Below are 18,218 nucleotides of genomic sequence, written 5' to 3' on the forward strand. Positions count from 1 at the left end.
AACCCAATTCACAGAGTATTTATTTATTTTATATTCCAATTAGAAACCGACATGTCCCTGTTCTCTCATGGACGAGGACCGACAACCCTTTGACCGAAAACTTTGTGTTACTTCTGTCCGTTCTTTTGTCTGCTGTCATCCTTCATCATCTCTCCACACTCCGGCCCTGTCCAGCCTGGGTAACATTGACACAGGAAGTGGCGATGAAAATCTTTGACCCTGGAGGAGTCATGAGGGTCTGAGAGCACAGCTTGACCCCAAGAAACCATGTGACCAGAGTGTGGGCGTCGCCTGGTGCAGCGCCCGTTGCCGTGACAGAGCTGAAGGCTGCAGCGGTGGGTGTCGGACCTCAGTGATCGAACAAACGGACCCAAGACGCCGCTGATGTAGTCTCTGAGAAAGATGCACTGATCCTGGAGGGTGGGTGACGGGGAGAGCGTTACACACAGTTACATGCGGTGGTACAATCACACAGAAACAACCTTTTGTCACTCACATCACTGCACAAACCTCTGATTTGGCAAATTTCGTCTCTCCCCACAGCACCACTCCAGCAGCTCCCAGTGAGGCACTCTCCCCAAGTGTGTGCACCAGGTCTGTCTACACACACACATACACACACACAAACACACACACACATACACACAAACACACACACACACACACAATTAATTGTGCCAAATACTGACTCAAATTACGATTAATGTTGATAACTTTTCTGAAACAAAGATGAAAACTGTAATATGCACGTCCACAATTTTGTGTCGTGATACAGTAGGAACGAACCACTTCCACTGTTGGTGCAACTGTAACAAAAGAATGTTTTCCATCCAAAATTCACTCATAAAACAGGAGAACCATTAACCTACATTTCATTTAAAGTTAGAAATTATTAGCATTCTTTTTAAAGATGGATTATTTTATATATCTCCGAACTGCACTTGTCATGTGACTATTTTGGTCCAATTATTGAGCTTGAGTGATCATCCCCTTTGGTAAAAGTTAACCAATATGATTCATGGATTTGGAGAATCGTTACCTGTACTCACTTTATTCAAATGTGAATAAAGTCACGGTGTTCATGAGTTGTAACAAGCTTGTACCTCATTGAGAAAGCTGAGAGTGTGTATGAATGCTAGTCTGGCATAGGGAAGAACTGGTGTGGCGTGGTTGATGCTGTCATGGCGCCAGTGTGATGCCACCCTCAAAGCCTCCAGCAGTCTGTGTCTGAGTGAAAGAGACAGAAATGTCCATCAGTGAATCCATTATCGACCTGTGTGGATAAAAAGATCGATAACTGTTTTTTATCCTGAGCTTCCACCAGGTCCTGTAGGCTGTTTGTATGACATAACCCTTCTTCATGCTTGTTGTTTCTGTGTACCTGACCATGAGAGCTGCATCATGTGACCCTGCCAGCCGCTCTGGCAGGTAGATGCTGGGATAGAGAGCAGTGGACTGACTCCAGAGCCACGACAGACGCTCATTCCGCCGCCTCGTCCCTCTGTGACAGCGTCCCGTGTAGCTCTTATCTGGGCACATGGGTGAAACAAAAAAGACACAGATTTCAACTTTTTATTTTAAACTTTAACTCTCTTTTTTTTATCAGCAGTTAAATAATGGTTACATAAAACATGTCATCACAATCATGTGATTACATGTACAAACAATGGCGTTCACAGTCCACTGACCATTTGTCCTACCTGTCTTTATCTTGTGCTTATTAAAGCAGGCAGGAAAACCATAAAACCCCCACAATCCCTTGGGATGACCTCTGACCGCCGACCGCAATGTCTCCTCCATGAACATCTGAGCGCTCTCTTCAAACTTTCGCCTGGCCAGTGATGTCACGGCCCTTTCAGACAGATCCGGTCTCGCCTGTCTCACCAGCTGCTTGGACAGCCTCCGATACTGCATCTTGGATCCAAAATTTCTCTCCCACAGTGGGCGCCACTCCTCCCAGTCGATAACAGCCAAACCAGCAAAGTTAGGCTGCAGCAGGCCAGACATCTGCGTCTCCGTAAGAGAAAGATGGGCGGCGAGGTCGCCCTGCTGCGGTACTCCTCCGTTCACCTCCCTGCCGTCTCGGGAGAGGTACGGATATTCCCCCAGCCGGTCACGGTAAAAGATGGTCATTTTCTGGAAAGATTAAATATTTACCCAGAGAAGATTATTACAAAACAATGAAGAGATTTTAAAGCTTGAATGAAAAGGAAACAGCATCGAGAAACTAAAGAGACAAATCTCTTTCTCAGGAGTCGGCCTAGATCAAAACCTAACCTAAAGTGTCTTATTGATTTATGAGGTGTAGACAAACATTATAATAAAATGCTAATATTACTTGTATGAAAAATATAGTAGAATGAAAATTAGCTTATTTAATATCTGTGACCATGTCCACCTCCTCAGGGTTCAAAGGTTCAGTGTGTGGTGTCCTCCAGTGGTGAAGTTACATATTACAACCATAGCTCTCCTTTCCCTCCACTTTCTAGTGCATAGGAGAGCTATGGTGATTGTATACTGGTGAAAACGTGTTATATTTCAATTTCGAAAAATGGATCCCCATAAATTCAACACACGGAACCTTTAAAATTGGATTCAAATAAGATGGATCGGACCATAAAAGGCTGTTTGTAGATGACTTTCAACCAACAATAGACCTGTGCCTGATTACATGTAAAATACATTTTAAAGAAAAACTGTAAATTCACATTTTCCAAAATATACTATAAAGTTCATAGACAGGTACATTCAAAGTACCTTTGTTAAATAGATTTGTCAAGTTTTACATTGATTACTTTAATGCAATAACAGAAAGGTTAAAATAAATGTACATTAAGATAAATATATGTTCTAATTACACAGGGATAAGGAAAGTATCACATCCACTGGTGACAGCTCCCACTGCCTTTCATCACCTGTCCCTGGAATCTCTGGTGTCGGTTCTCCACAATATCAAAGTCTCCCAGGTTCAGGTGGACGTTGTAACGTTTCTGACAGCGCGAGGTGGGCATGTTCCACACCACCACAAAGGGCCGGTCCTTCAGGATGGGGCCTGCTGCAGCCACAGCGGGGGGGCGGGTGGGAGGGAGAGAACTTCCATGGCTGAAGTTCCCAGGCAGTGATGAGAGGGGGAGGGGAGAAAGGGAAAGAAGGAGGAGGAGGAGGTGAAGATGGAGGTGAGACAGCACCATTGCTGCTCAACAGCTGACTTGTCCTTCCTGGCAGGAGAGAGGGATGAGCCAGTCAGATCTAATGATGAGGGACTTTACTTTGAGCAAATACAAACTGTAGATGATGATAATTAAAAATAATTTGAGAATAATGTGAGTTTATACTTCGTGATCAAAAGTCCCTAATAAAATGAAAGAATAAACACAAACCAAAGAAATATTACATAAAATTTATTTCAATCATTTTACACCATGGAAACACCAACATGTCTCAGTTTAATATCATAACAAATCTTAAAAACTTTAATAAGGCGTTAGATCTCTTGCAGTTCAAAAGGCACATTCCTCCTTCGAGTTGATCATAACAACATGTCACAGGATGTCACAGCAGGCAGCAGTTCAATGATCGTTTCAAGATAGAAATAATTAATTTGAATTCAACAACGAACATATTTCTCAGCGTGCAAGTTAGCTTAACAACTACCCACAGGGAGAAAACCAATTATTATATTTTTGAGCCCATCTCTTTCGAGAAACACTTTCAGAATATCGAAATGATTCGACTGAGCAGGTAAGGATGATTAAAATGACATCTACCCCTTCTCCTCAATTGAAAAATACATCATGTGTGGACGTCAAAAACATTTCAATTTGCAAATCTGATGAGTGAAAATGAGATGTGTTCACTGGAAGTTCCACTCTCATGTGTCCTGAAGATTTAAGGTTTCCTCCTCAGGAGCTGTGTTAGCTGCATTATGCGACAGTGACTGGCTTTTAACAGTAGATAGAGTTCCTACTGTTCATCCAAGTCTCACACTCTGATTCAAAGAATGTGAAAACAGTCTCAAACTCACGTTATTCATTAATTAACAACAGTAAAACCCTTAAGTGAAGGACTTAAGTGAGCAAAGAGTTGTATTCTAAAAATCATGAGAGGCACTGGAAGGTTTTAAAATATAGTCATCATTTCTTTAATGAAAGCCAAAGTCGAGCCTCTTGAACTGAAATATCAAATCTTGTGTTTTGCTTGACAGTTGCAGACCATGATATAATTTGTGTTGAGTCCATTTGAACATGTGTTTCTATACTAGTGATATTTACAGGCTCTATTTTTGCTTCAGCTGGGAACTTCCACCAGATCTAACCGAGCCTGGACTGTTTGAATGTGGCCATGAATGTGAGTGTGTCTGTCAGTTTAATATGAGTGGATGAATGTCAACGTCTTTGATTTCTGTCTCTGACGGTTTCCTCGTGATGTATTTCCTCTGGAACTTTTTAACTTTTTATCTGAGAGACCATGGATGGTGTGTGTGCTTAATGTTTATGTGCACATTAACGTGGGTGTAGGCACTGTCGATTTTTATACGTTTGTGTGTTCATCAAATGTCTTTGTGCATCCAGTAGATGGGAACTCCTCTGGCGTCACTGTAGGGAGTCTCGTTCAAGGTCTGAACTACGAGCCCGGCAGACTGAGGAGGAGGAGGAGGAGGAGGAGGTGGTGGTGGAGGGATCGAGGGAGGCGTTGGGATGGAGGCTGGAGGAGGAGGTGGAGGAGGGAGAATGGGAGGAGGAGGCTGAGGTGACCCTTCTGAGTCTCTGTTCACTGGTATTTGAGCGTCCACCATTGTCCGGGTCTGTTTCTGCGAGCTCCTCTTGTCACTCTGTATCCTGGAGAACCTCAGCAGCGTCTCCATGGGAACGAATGATGTCATGCCGCCGGCGTTCTGCACCGGCGTTGAGAGCACGTAACCCAGGTGAGCGTAGAAGTGCTGCTTATCGTGGGTGGTCAGGCACAGGCACTCGAACCCTCGGCCTTTCGCGTAGCGCTCTGTCTCATCCATCAAAGTCCGGCCGTAGCCCTTCCCTCGCTCCGCCCTGGACACGACCACGGACTCCACGAACAGGCTGCTGCACTGACCCACGACCTGGGACAGCCGGACGTGGCCCAGCAGCCGCTCCGACTCCCCATGGCCCTGCAGGAGAACCAGGCAGAGGGGGAACTCCGGACAGGACTTCTGGAGGGAGTGAACCCGGGCGGCCTGACTCCTGTGCCATTCGGAGTTCACCAGGTCGGCACAGGGAACCAGCAGATCTGGACGCTGGTGGATCGGGACCGCATGGATCCTCCCCGGTGGTTCAGAGTCAGGGTTTGGCTTCACTTTCTCTTCTTCAACATACTGGGTCTGACAGTCCGATATGGAAGTGGGCCGCAGGTCAGCGTTCAGCTCCTCTCCGGTCAGGGATTCGGAAATTGCCGATGTTATGGGTTCAGACCTGTGGTGATCAGGGTTTAACTCAAGTCAGTTTTCATTCAACTCCTGCAGTTGAGCGGAAAATGTCATAAACTGCTCTGAACATGCACTTCCTCAATTTAGTGGTGAGTCTGACTACATGACAGTCTGTATGACACAACGGGTCTTTAGAGCCTGGTCCAAAATGAGCCCTGCTTCCTGACTAATTCACAATGACAAGATGACTCATTCTCCTGATCCCAGTATGGAATCAGGAGAATGAGAGCTCATTCCTCTCTGCATTCACTCCCAAATACAACTTAAACCATCACTTTTTTCACCTCCTCTGTTTTAGATATTGTTGTGGGAGGAATGTGCCTTGTTAAACCATTTTTTATCTGTGGATAAAAAGTAAAGGATCGGTGTTCAGGAGTGAATGGGACTCATAAAACTGCTTCTCTAAACATTAGCCCACTGTGCAGAGAAGCTCCAGAGCAAAAGTGCAAGATCGATCAATCAATTATTATTAGGTCTGAGAAATGTCAATTAATAAACATACAAAACGCCTATAACACTTTACTAAAGCCCAAATTTACATACACAGTCCTGTCTGAGGGGCGAGTATAACAACCTCTTTGATCCACCTTCATTTAAAGAATATGTTAAATGATTATTCAGTTAGAAAAAAGCAGAAGTGACATGGGACATGTACTGTATGTCAAAGTCTGCACTGTGACACAGTACATACATGTGTGTGCTGACTCATTAATATGAACCACAGCTGAAAACTCTAACAAGACTTTAACAGTGTATACGTTAACATTTATTTCGACAAAAAAGCTAACTTTTTGCAGTGAGATTTATCACAAATACATGATTGTAGTTATCATGTCCAGACTTACTATTGTTTAAAAATACATATAATTTGGTGTTATATTTTATTCTATGATAGACACACTGTCTAACAGTACAAAACAAGGGAAAGGAATGTTGAAGAAAATTAAACTTTAAGGTTGACTATAAAATACTCAGACCTTAAAGCTAATCCCTTAGCGCTGGCGGTGTGCTAATCCTCTCTTTTTAAGGATAAAACGTGGGAACATCACTCACACACATCGCTCTTACATCTCAAATGAGAAAAATGCATCATTCTTCTTCCTTCTACTATCATTGGATGAGAGGACAACCTGAAAAAGTGGCTTCAGATAACGCACACCACCACTGCTGATTCAGAACATAACAACTACTGTTAGCAGATGCAGCACTACTGGGAAAAGGAATCATGGGTATAATTAGAATGTGGTGTTAGCATTTCCAGCAGCTAAAACAGCCGCTAACCCAAAGAGGATAAAGAAATAACAAACAGCTGAAGACCCTCTTTAGCATCTATGAACCTTTCAAGGGTGGAGGGCTCAACAGGAGTTGGCTTTGGACCAGTGCTTGGTCAGCAGCCAGTCAGAAACACCAGTGGTACAGAAGTAGCATACATCATTGTCGCGGCTGATTCTGGTCGTTGAATGTAGTTTGTTTAAATTCAGAGGGTGTGTTTTGCCTACAGATAAAGCTCATATTTATAGTAGCTAATTGCAACTTTTTGTAATGCATGTGCATGAACGTTTAAAGTTAGCGGACCAGTTTAAACCACAATACATTTATTTATTTTTTTCCATTTGATTTATTAACTACACTCATGAATAAGGACATTAAAGTTAACTCACTACATCGCTCAGGTACTGAATATCTACTGGAGTTGTCAGAGTGCCATTCAGCTGATGTCTCCTACAGATCCGTTTGCTGTGGAGCCACAAAATGATGCCGTCTCCACACACGCAGTGAACATTAAGTACACTAGCTCCGTAATCTGTCTAATTCTTCCTGATGCTATTTTTTGTTAATTATTCAGGCTAATTTAAATTTCAACCAACTGTTAATGTCGAATTCTATACTTTCTTGAGAAGAGTAAACTCATAATCTCATATCAAATGCTACTAGAGCACAGGAGTCACTAACTCTTTGCTACATCAATTTAAAAAGGCAGAAAAACAGAGTCGAGTTCATCTTAAAGCCGAAAGAAAATGTCTGTGTTTTCTTCTTATCAGTAAAGGTTCAATGAGGAAATAATATGAATCTAAAATTGGTCCAAACAGTCTGGGATTCAATTTTGCATTTCAGTAAAAAGAAAAGGAAACAGAAATAAACAAAAATAATAAAATGATCGAAAAGAGGAAAAAGGGGAAAAGACCAACAGCTTAAAAAAGACCAACTCACCGACAGAGACAAGCTGATGAATGTAGTTGTGACTACTCAACGCAAGTTCACATTCTCGCAACATTCAGAAAAAAGGATGTTGGAGAGATGCAACAGGAAACTGGCAGTTGACTGATAATCACACTGAAGCAAAAAACAACTAAATTCAAGTTCAGACAACGACACTTCAGACCTACACCAGCATTGAAATCAGGAAATAACACCTACATTTTCTTACTGATCGCGTATTTTTAGTGCCACCTTAATCAGATGACTCAACAATATAAATGGCCTCGGTAACTAATTTATGACCAGTCATTAATGACTCTAGATGCAGTAGTAGTGAATAGATCGGCACCCCTTTAAAACATTACAGTTTTAGGCCTTTGTGCGGTGGTCAAATCCTTTCCTAGCACCATGTCAGCGGAAGAAGGAGTTGGTGAGTTGTATCTTACTTGATTGTTGTAAATTACTTGACAAAATGAAAGGGAACCTGGATGTAGTCGACAAAACATAGTCACCTTATATAAGCATTATGGTTATGGATGAGTTGTTAATATATATTTTCAGCACACGTTCTGCCTGCTCTTAACCCTGTAGCTTTAGACCAGCTCCATCATGTTATTTTCATCTGAGATATATTTCTAGATTGTCAATTTACTTTAACAATCTCCACAAAGCGATTCATGCTTTTATTCCTGCCAGGCTGGATTATTGTAATGTTATTTGTTTACACTGTCTGTTTTTAAATTATCTCTCAAAACTTACTTTTAATTAAAGTCTTATATTGATTGTTTTCTGCTATCGCTCGTGTTGCCTTGATCTTTTTTCTTTTGCCATTACTTTTAAATGATGTTGCATTACTTATCGAGTGTCTATGATTTGATTGATTTTCAGGTTTTTGAGGGTAAACTGACTTCAGGAGTGACCCAACTTCCTACTAACACATTAATACTCTCTTTTGTTTATCACTTTGTCTGTATCCATGTTGTTGTTCGTTTTGTGTTGTTTGTCTCTGGGATCCCACACACATATTACTGACTCTCACTCTGCATAGACCAATCCGTTGTTTCTTCTGTCAGTGGTACCACTCTTTCTTAAAATTTAAAGAAGATGATAGTTTTGCACAAAAAGAGTTCCAGTGTACTAGTGTCCATGGTGAGTGTGACCTGAATGAAGTCAGTATTGTTTTTTCCCACTTCAATTATTATTGATTGGGGCATCTTACTGGTAAATAATCAGTTATGCTTTATTTGTCACATTTATATGATAATGCTGTCACAAATCTGACTGAATTGCACTAATTATCTCATAGTAGAAACATTATTACTTCATTGTTAAAGATACATATTTTAGATTTCTGACTACAGCAGTTAAATTATTTTGAGGAAATTAAATAACATCAATATTTACTAAATCACCTTATACCTTTCATAGTTTAATTGTTCAGTTTATTATTGTACAAGTAAAGGAAGCCCCGCAAGACACAGGGCATCAAAAAATTGAGATAGACTCTTATTGGTCCTCTCCACGGAAATCTTTAGTAAAAGGCGAAAGATTTATGCGATCTGAAGAGAACCAAGAGCAGATACTTAACCAAGGGTTGAATCGCGCAACTGTGTCTCCTTCTAAACCTTCTCTGTTGTGGTTCAAGCTTGAGGGACACATCTGAAACATCGCGGAATTAAACTGAAACATACAGAGTTTATATTATGTGGCGAGCAGACCTCAGTATTTGGAGCAGGAATCTAGTAGAATTGTATAACTTATTAAATACACCGTTTGTCGCGCAAACGCTATGCATGATGGGAGCGTTGCAACAACAGCCGCACCTCTACTTTTTGAAACTTTACTGTTTCTTTAACTTTTCTAGAAAACTCAAATTCTTATCGATAGAAGACTTATGGCTTGATACGTTGATGATCGAACAAAATCAGGATGTGAAATGTTTGAATCATATTTATAAAAAAACAATTTATACTTTTTATATCCATAGTTCTGCGACTGCATGTCACGAGTTCCCGAAGTGTCATGTATTCCAATTCTGTTTTAATCAAGTGGTTTTATATTGAACAAGTAAAGGAAGCCCCGCATGACACAGGGCATCAAAAAATTGAGATAGACTCTTATTGGTCCTCTCCACGGAAATCTTTAGTAAAAGGCGAAAGATTTATACGATCTGAAGAGAACCAAGAGCAGATACTGTAACACGGGAGGAATCTGATGACCCTCTCTCTGTCTAAACCTTCTCTGTTATGGTTCAATTTTGAAGGACACATCTGAACCATCGCGGAAATGAACTGAAACATACAGAATTTGTATTATGTGCCGAGCAGACTTCAGTATTTTGGGTGGAAATATCTAATTCATTAACTACAACATTTGTTGAGCAAACGCTATGCACGATGGGAACATGGCGACGGCGGCCGCGCCTCTACTTTTTGAAACTTTACCGTCTCTTCAACTTGTCGAGAAAAATCTAATTCGCATCGATAGAAGAGTTATGGCGTGATACGTTGATGATCGAACCAAACCAGGATGTGAAATGTGTCCGTCGTTTTTAGAAATAACATTTTTTTAATCTTTACATCGAAAGTTGTGCGTCTACGATTTACGAGCTCTGAAGATTAAACGTGTCAAGAGGACAATCGTCTTCTATTCTCCCTGAGCGGACACCTCTGTTGGTTTTAGGATCTTTTGGGCATCAAGCTGATTTTCTACGCAGTGCTCGTGTCTACAGGATTCTAATAAACGATAAATCTTCAGTGATTCAACAAAACATTACAGTTATTGTAATAAAAACGATGTGGGTGGGTAGTAAAATAACAGCATGGTGGTGTGTCAGACTGAGGAGGACACCACCTAGAAATCCTCTAGTTACATGAACTACAATAGCACTTTGTTTTAAAGTGAATGCATCTTTCTTATGTAAATATGGGCCTACCTTCATTTTATTATTTTATACTTCATGGGGTTGAGTCTTTACTTTTATTATTTGCTACCACCTCATTATTTTTGTCTGATCTATTAATGACATGATCTCCCACAGCTTCAAGTTTAGAACAGTTGAAGGAGAAAAAAGAATTAAGTTCCCATTTTACATGTGAAACGTTTAAAGTAAGTATACAATAACAAAATGTTATTGGTGGTTTACACAAGTGTATAATCTCACCCGAGTCAAAAGTCTTTATATTATACGAGTAAAGGAAGCCCCGCATGACACAGGGCATCAAAAAATTGAGATAGACTCTTATTGGTCCTCTCCACGGAAATCTTTAGTAAAAGGCGAAAGATTTATACGATCTGAAGAGAACCAAGAGTAGATACTGTAACACGGGAGGAATCTGATGACCGTCTCTCTGTCTAAACCTTCTCTGTTATGGTTCAATTTTGAAGGACACATCTGAACCATCGCGGAAATTAACTGAAACATACAGAGTTTATATTATGTGCCGAGCAGACTTCAGTATTTTGGGTGGAAATATCGAATTCATTAAATACAACATTTGTTGAGCAAACGCTATGCATGATGGGAAAATTGCGGCGACAGCCGCGCCGCTACTTTTTTTAAAGCTTAACCGGTTCTTTAACTTTTCTAGAAAACTCAAATTCGTATCGATAGAAGACTTATGGCTTGATACGTTGATGATCGAACCGAGCCAGGACGTCAAATGCTTTCGTCGTATTTATAAATAGCCTTTTTCTTACTCTTTACATCTAAAGTTGTGCGACTGCGCATTACGAGCTCCGAAGATTAAACGGTTCAAGATGACAAACGTCTACTGCTCCGCCTGAGCGGACATCGTTCCTGTTGTTAGGATCTTTAGCGCATACGGACAATTTTCCTCGCAGTGCTCGTGTCTTCAGGATTTAAAACACGTTGCTTGTTACCACCACAGTATTTTTTTGTCAGATCGATCAATGGCAAGTTCTCACATGGCTTCATGTGAAGAACAGTTTGAGGCTCAAAGATGAAATATGCTCCACTGGTGCTACAGATACACGTTGAGTGTCCCGTTCATAGAACTCATAGAAGACTTTACTTCCAGATCAATTGAATGGAGTCATTTTAAATCTTCTTTACAGGGCCGTAAGAGCTTCTTCCACCACTGTTAGTTGGGGGAACAGCCACTTGGAACAGATGAGCTGTAAATGTCAAATTCAGCTCATAATAACATCTTCTATTTTACCATTTAAGACCAAAGACCACTAGGGATGTGGCTACATGCTAACTAGCTCCTCCTCCTCGTCTTATCTTTAAAAGTACACTCACAACAGTCACACTATTTCAATCCCATAAATAACCACAACACAGATATTGAACAACACAACTGAATTTAAATGTCCACATGTGTCAGCAGCATAAAAGTGAACCTACATGTTGGATCTTCTCCGCTGCTCGTCCTCCTCCCAAGCTCGTGTTTGCTTAGCTGTTCTCAGATCAGTGTCAGTTCTTTCAGCGATCAATAAGACATTTCTGGGCAGCTGTCACCGTCTCTGAGATCTGTTCCCCGGTCAGTGAGTTACCGTGATCACCGCCTCCTCCCTGACAGGAAACGTTTGTGTTCATCACGACTAATTCCAGATGTCCCGTCTGCCCCCCTGCGTATGGGAGAGGTATGACATAAACAAAATGAACGAGTCCACCCACCTGCTGTAACATGAACAGCCCTGCATTAAGTAACTGTTCTGTGAGACATGATGATCACCAGAACATACATGGAGCTTATTACCTGTCAATCTGTATTAGAATCTATTCACATTATTATATTTAATGATGTGTCAAATCAGTCTCGTGCAGCCACAGTAATGGCGGTATGCTGTGGTAATTAGAGTTTACAAATCCTGCAAAACAAACATAAATGTGCGCTGAAGAAAAAGGTTACAGCAGATCTAATAATGCAAGTTTTTTTTTACTCCTGCAAAGTTCATGTTGCGGTTTGTCACAAGTTGCAAACTAGTTTTTTTTATTGCCAAAACATATACAATAATATCTATATCCTTAAATCCCCTTTCTTCGGCTGAAAACCAATGTATGTGGTGGGATTTACTAGCCTTGACACTTTATTGGAAAGAGTAGTGGTATTATTCTACACTCAGTGCGGACAGCACCTGTCCTCTGTCAATCAACACTTTATTTATATACAATAAATCCAATGCAGTTCAAACCCAGTTGTTGCGATAGGGTTTTGCGCTAGGCTGATCTGGAAACAAATGTCAATATCTGGTAGCAGCGGAAATCAGTTCTGTATTTCTTCATACACTAGAACTATTACTTGAACATGTGATATAACTTAACATGTTGATTACTTTCACTTACAGTATATCTGGTGATATTATATTTAACATGTAGGGGAGCCCCGCATAACGCAGGGCATCAAAAAATTGAGATAGACTCTTAATGGTCCTCTCCACGGAAATCTTTAGTAAAAGGCGAAAGATTTATGCGATCTGAAGAGAACCAAGAGCAGATACTTACAAACGGGTTGAATCTCGATACTAGCTCTCAGTCTAAATCTCCTTTGTTATGGTTCAAGTTTGAAGGACACATCTGAAAAATCGCGGAAATAAACAGAAACATAGAGTTTATATCATGTGGCGAGCAGACCTCAGCGTTTTGAGTAGACACATCTAATTTATTAAATAAATCATTGGTTGCGCAAACGCTATGCATGATGGGAAAACGGCGGCGGCCTAAATACTTTACCGTTTCTTTAACTTTTCTAAAAAAATCGTTAGCAGAGTTATGGCTTGATACGTTGAAGATCGAACCAAATCAGGACTTGAAATGTTTGCGTCGTATTTATAAATAGCTATTTTTTTTACTCTTAACAGCTAAAGTGCTACTGAGCATTACGAATTCCGAGAAGTTAACGTGCTCCGCCTGAGCGGACATTGTTCCTGTTTTTAGGATCTTTATGGCATCAAGACGATTTTCTACGCAGTGCTCGTGTCTTCAGGATTTAAAATCTTTTACTGAGCAAAGACATATATTGAAGTCAGATCCTATTAACACTGGCGTAACGTTCCAATGGCGGAAGCCATTATTTATACAACCTGTAGCCAAGTAAGCTACTTAGCTTGAGCTAACATAATGACTGGTTGTGCAGGAGAACATAAATATTCTGGTCCATATTCCATCTTAAAAACCCACTGAGTGGTATTTTTTATCACTATTATTACCAGGCCTGTAAATGTTTATAATTAACACAATATGCTTAAATAAATTACATAATGATATCTTACATGTAATATTAATACAACGCTACAGTGAGCTGTATATTCCTTACATTTAAGTAGGAAGCGTGTTGCATTCAATTGAGAAAAAATGCTGTTTTTCTGGATAATGCCTAGATCCTCAAATAAGCTCCTTTCTAACATATAGAGCCTTGAAACATGTAATTGAGAATTGTATCTATTTAATCCAGAAAGACAGCATTTTGTTTTCAATTGAATGCATCATTCTTCTGTAAATATGGGCCAACCTTCGTTTTATTATTTTATACTTTATGGGGTTGAGTCTTTAATTTTATTATTTGTTACCACTTCATTATTTTTGTGTCTGATCAATCAATGATAGGATCTCCCACCGTTTCATGTGAAGAACAGTTTGAGGATCACAGAGAAACTAACTTAAAATATTACAGTTAAATGAAGTTACTGTTTCTTAATACAGGTGGAACTATTACCCATACGTATAATAATTGATTGTATTGAAAGTTTTCACTTCAATTCTACTCAAGTGGTTTTTTATTGAACAAGTAAAGGAAGCCCCGCATGACACAGGGCATCAAAAAATTAAGATAAACTCTTATTGGTCCTCTCCACGGAAATCTTTAGTAAAAGGCGAAAGATTTATGCGATCTGAAGAGAACCAAGAGCAGATGCCAAACCGGGGGTTGGATCTCTTATCTGAGTCTCCGTCTAGACCTTCTCTGTTATGGTTAAATTTTGAAGGACACATCTGAAAAATCGCGTTAATAAACTGAAACATACAGAGTTTATGTTATGTGGCGAGCAGACCTCAGCGTTTAGAGTAGAAATCTAGTAGAAATGTATAATTTATTAAATACACCGTTTGTTGCGCAAACGCTATGCATGATGGGAGCATTGCGACGACAGCCGCGCCTCTACTTATTGCAATTTACAGTTTCTTTAACTTTACTCAAATTCTTTAGATAGAAGACTTATGGCTTGATACGTTGATGATCGAACAAAATCAGGATGTGAAATGTTTGCATCATATTTATAAACAGCTAACTTATACTCTTTATATCTATAGTTAAATGAAGATTTAGCTTCTATTTTAATCAAGTACTTTTATATTGAACAAGTAAAGGAAGCCCCGCATGACACAGGGCATCAAAAAATTGAGTTAGACTCTTAATGGTCCTCTCCACGGAAATCTTTAGTAAAAGGCGAAAGATTTATGCGATCTGAAGAGAACCAAGAGCAGATACTATTACACGGCAGGAATCTCGTGACCCTCTCTCTGTCTAAACCTTCTCTGTTATGGTTCAAGTTTGAAGGACACATCTGAAACATGGCGGAAATAAACAGAAACATACAGAGTTTGTATTATGTTGCGAGCAGACCTCAGCGTTTTCAGTAGAAATATATACTTTATAAATACACGGTTTGTTGCGCAAACGCTATGCATGATGGGAAAATCGCGACGACAGCTACGCCTCTACCTTTTGTAACTTTACTGTTTCGTTAACTTTACTAGAAAACTCAAATTCTTATCGATGTAAGAGCTATGGCTTGATAGAATATCTGGGAGGAGCTGAAAGGTGCAGTGTGTAAGATTTAGGTGAAAGAGATATATTGGCCGAAATTGAATGTAAAATAATCAAAGGGATTTTTTCACTAGTAGGTTTTATCTGAATTGAACAAATTGTTGTCTTTACCCTAGAATTGGCCCTTTAAATTTAAATACATTATATTTACATTGGGAGCGGGACCTCTCTACAGAGGCTGCCATGTTTCTTACAGTTTTACATTCTGGACAAACCTAACACCTTTTGAGTTTTTATGACAGCTGAATGCTACCACAGGGGTCTCTTTCACGTTTCAAAGGTTTGGGTGAGGTGAGGGGTATTCAGCTGCAACATGCAACTTCAACACTAGATGTCACTAGATTCCACACAATGAACCTTGAAGGGCACACACACACACACATGCGAATGTATCAGTGGAGAACCTTTGCCTCCAATTCACTTCAATCTGTGCGAGGGAGGAGCTGCATAAAACATTTGCTTCGTCGTATGTTGTGTGATAAACGTTTCTGGGTGAAAGCTCTGGTATCTTCAAGATGCTGCAGTGCTGTGTTCCTTGTTGTGTCTGGATCTAAGAAGATATGACGCAAAAGTGTGTGATGTTCACGAGCTAGACTTAGCTGGGCAGCACAAACACAACTTTGTCGGGAAAAAACATCCTTACACAAAATGTGTCCCCTTTTTACCCTCAGTGACGCCCCACTAAAAAGCCACAATGGTGAATAAATCCACAGTTTCTACTACTGTTGTTTGGACATGGACTCAACAAGCGGATAAACAGACACTGCACAGGAGTGGATAACAATTTCCAGTAAGGAGGCTCTCCAAAAAAAACTTCAGGGAGATGTGACATTTTAAGAACAAACACTGGTTGTGGCATAATTAAAATTCAGAGTATTTGTAATATTAGTCTTATAAATTACTGTTGAGTTCACTCAATACGTCTGACCAACCTTCAACAAAACAGAATGTCAATCCCTGAACTGGTATTTACTGAAGAGCTGCCGCCTGCATTGAAGTCCTTTTGTGAAAACCATGATGTTTAAGGCTGAAGCTGTAAAAGAAGATTCACCGCACGCACTCAGCTGACCATCATTCAGCTGAGTTGAGTAGAATTCCAACAAAGAGGCAATATTTTAACAAAATTGTTGCTTTATTTTTTCAGTTGTTTTATCCAGGACAACGTATTCAAGGATAGTCAAGGAGAAATAAGCACTATTTGTTTGTTTTTTATTAGAATTTTTTTTTCTATTTTTACATTTTGTCAGAGATGGATGGTGAACTCTATTATAATTGGTCAAAGCAAAACAAAAAATAATAAATGAAATATATAATAACGATACATTAATAATTAATTCAATACAATGAAGTGTGGCGTTGATGATAGAATAACAATTGCCCAGAAAACATAGGGTTGTTATCGTTTTCACTGCTTCTTCTGTGGTACTGCAATAATCACCAGCACTAACTCAACTCAATCAACAACAGTAGAGGAAGAAATGGAGCGCACTCACAAAGTTCTGCACCCCGCCCTCCCGAAGAGGAAACACTTTTTTATTTAAATAATATTTTATCAAAGCCTCTGTTTTTTTATCTTCATAAAACATTTCTAAAACTTCTGTCTTCTTTAAACATATCAATTTTTTTGCATTTTTGATTGGTTTTCCTTTTCAGAGATTTTTAAAGTTTTTTGTCTTCATTTTACCACAATGTGTCCGTTTTTGCAAGTGTGTGGTTGCCTATTTGTATGAGAGTCTGCATCTGTACCCGAGTGTGTGTATACGTGTATATGTGTGTTGATGTGTCCTTGGCTGAGGATGAAGCTTGCACATATAAAGCATAAGGATGGTTGTTTTTTAAGTGTATGGAGTGTTTGTGTGTTTAATGTCCTTACACTGCTTTACCTGTATTAAGGTCATTGCAGCGAAGACATTCATACTGGGAGGTTGAAGCTGGCTCAATAAACAAAGGGTGTGGGCCTTTAGCTAGCTGTGTGAGTGTGCGTGGCTATCTGGCTGTCTGTCCGTCCACAACATAAGCCTGTCACTGAGTGTGTTGAGCTAGAATGTGTACGAGGGTGAGCAGACTACAAGTGTGCTTCTCTCAGTGCCTGTATAAGTGTCAGTGTAAATGTCTGTGTGTGTGCGACTGTGTCTGTTTGTATTCATAGGAAGTGAGGATTTATGTACCTGCAGGTGAGCCAAGTACAATTTCTCATGTGTTTGCACGGTTGTGTAAAGCTTATTAGGAGTCTGTATGATATGAGTGTGTGTGTGTGTGTGTGTGTGTGTGTGTGTGTGTGTGTGTGTGTGTGTGTGTGTGTGTGTGTGTGTGTGTGTGTCTGTTTGTGCGTGTGTGTGTGAGTGTGGTAGAAGGCACGGAGGGTGGTGTGGGAGGCTCAGTCTCTCAGGTCCATGCTGGAGCCGAACAGGGCTACCAACTGCTCCTCGTAGTGGGAGATGTTCCTCTTCATGATCTCCTTACAGGAGCCCAGGAGGCGCTCAAACGCCTGGATGTCTATTACTGCAGAGAGAGAGGGGGGGAGGAGAGAGATGTGTTAGCTTGGGTATTAAAGACATAAGTCCCAACAAATGAAAAAATCCACTGTACTCAATGTTGATGGCTTTAAAATGTTTCACAAAATCTAAAACAGTAACAGGTAAAAGAAGTACTTCATGTGTATGTGGATACAGTTTCTGGAGATTCCCAGAGTTCATCCATCCACGACCACTGCACCAGAGTGAAACAATATCCCAACAACATGATAATCACTTCAGGGTTTTGCCAAGAGA

The 18,218-nt window shown here is 40.2% G+C and overlaps 3 protein-coding genes and 6 non-coding genes across 11 annotated transcripts in view; all 9 read right to left on the bottom strand.

The window, feature by feature from the left end:
• Positions 1–2: 2 nt before the first annotated feature.
• Positions 3–12,011, bottom strand: hyal3 (hyaluronidase 3). Its single transcript, XM_053424426.1, has 7 exons — positions 7,670–12,011; positions 2,916–3,218; positions 1,701–2,136; positions 1,382–1,529; positions 1,104–1,227; positions 511–600; positions 3–413 (listed from the first exon to the last, which is right to left on the bottom strand). The coding sequence occupies exons 2-7, from the start codon at positions 3,189–3,191 to the stop codon at positions 108–110; spliced, it is 1,380 nt and encodes a 459-aa protein (XP_053280401.1). The 5' UTR covers positions 3,192–3,218; positions 7,670–12,011; the 3' UTR covers positions 3–107.
• Positions 3,386–12,222, bottom strand: LOC128442150 (N-alpha-acetyltransferase 80). Its single transcript, XM_053424427.1, has 2 exons — positions 12,027–12,222; positions 3,386–5,444 (listed from the first exon to the last, which is right to left on the bottom strand). Coding segments are annotated over exons 1-2 (897 nt in total). The 5' UTR covers positions 12,029–12,222; the 3' UTR covers positions 3,386–4,549.
• On the bottom strand, positions 9,122–9,235 carry LOC128443213 (U5 spliceosomal RNA). Its single transcript, XR_008339000.1, has one exon. It is a non-coding gene; the product is annotated as a U5 spliceosomal RNA (small nuclear RNA).
• Positions 9,733–9,846, bottom strand: LOC128443212 (U5 spliceosomal RNA). Its single transcript, XR_008338999.1, has one exon. It is a non-coding gene; the product is annotated as a U5 spliceosomal RNA (small nuclear RNA).
• On the bottom strand, positions 10,857–10,971 carry LOC128443210 (U5 spliceosomal RNA). Its single transcript, XR_008338997.1, has one exon. It is a non-coding gene; the product is annotated as a U5 spliceosomal RNA (small nuclear RNA).
• A 782-nt stretch (positions 12,223–13,004) lies between the features above and the next one.
• Positions 13,005–13,119, bottom strand: LOC128443214 (U5 spliceosomal RNA). Its single transcript, XR_008339001.1, has one exon. It is a non-coding gene; the product is annotated as a U5 spliceosomal RNA (small nuclear RNA).
• Positions 13,120–14,417: 1,298 nt separating this feature from the next.
• Positions 14,418–14,531, bottom strand: LOC128443211 (U5 spliceosomal RNA). The gene has a single exon (XR_008338998.1). It is a non-coding gene; the product is annotated as a U5 spliceosomal RNA (small nuclear RNA).
• A 458-nt stretch (positions 14,532–14,989) lies between these two features.
• Positions 14,990–15,104, bottom strand: LOC128443215 (U5 spliceosomal RNA). Its single transcript, XR_008339002.1, has one exon. It is a non-coding gene; the product is annotated as a U5 spliceosomal RNA (small nuclear RNA).
• Positions 15,105–16,560: 1,456 nt separating this feature from the next.
• Positions 16,561–18,218, bottom strand: part of prkar2aa (protein kinase, cAMP-dependent, regulatory, type II, alpha A) — a 43,504-nt gene continuing 41,846 nt past the window's right edge. For 2 of the 3 annotated variants that reach the window (XM_053424430.1, XM_053424429.1), the window contains exon 11: positions 16,561–17,949. In XM_053424430.1, coding sequence (XP_053280405.1) covers positions 17,825–17,949 — 125 coding nt within the window. In that variant the 3' untranslated portion in view covers positions 16,561–17,824. The remainder of the gene's footprint in view (positions 17,950–18,218) is intronic. The other variant, XR_008338805.1, reaches the window with a different exon arrangement.

This window comes from Pleuronectes platessa, chromosome 6 (assembly GCF_947347685.1).
Source record: "Pleuronectes platessa chromosome 6, fPlePla1.1, whole genome shotgun sequence".
NCBI classification, from domain to species: Eukaryota; Metazoa; Chordata; class Actinopteri; order Pleuronectiformes; family Pleuronectidae; genus Pleuronectes; species Pleuronectes platessa.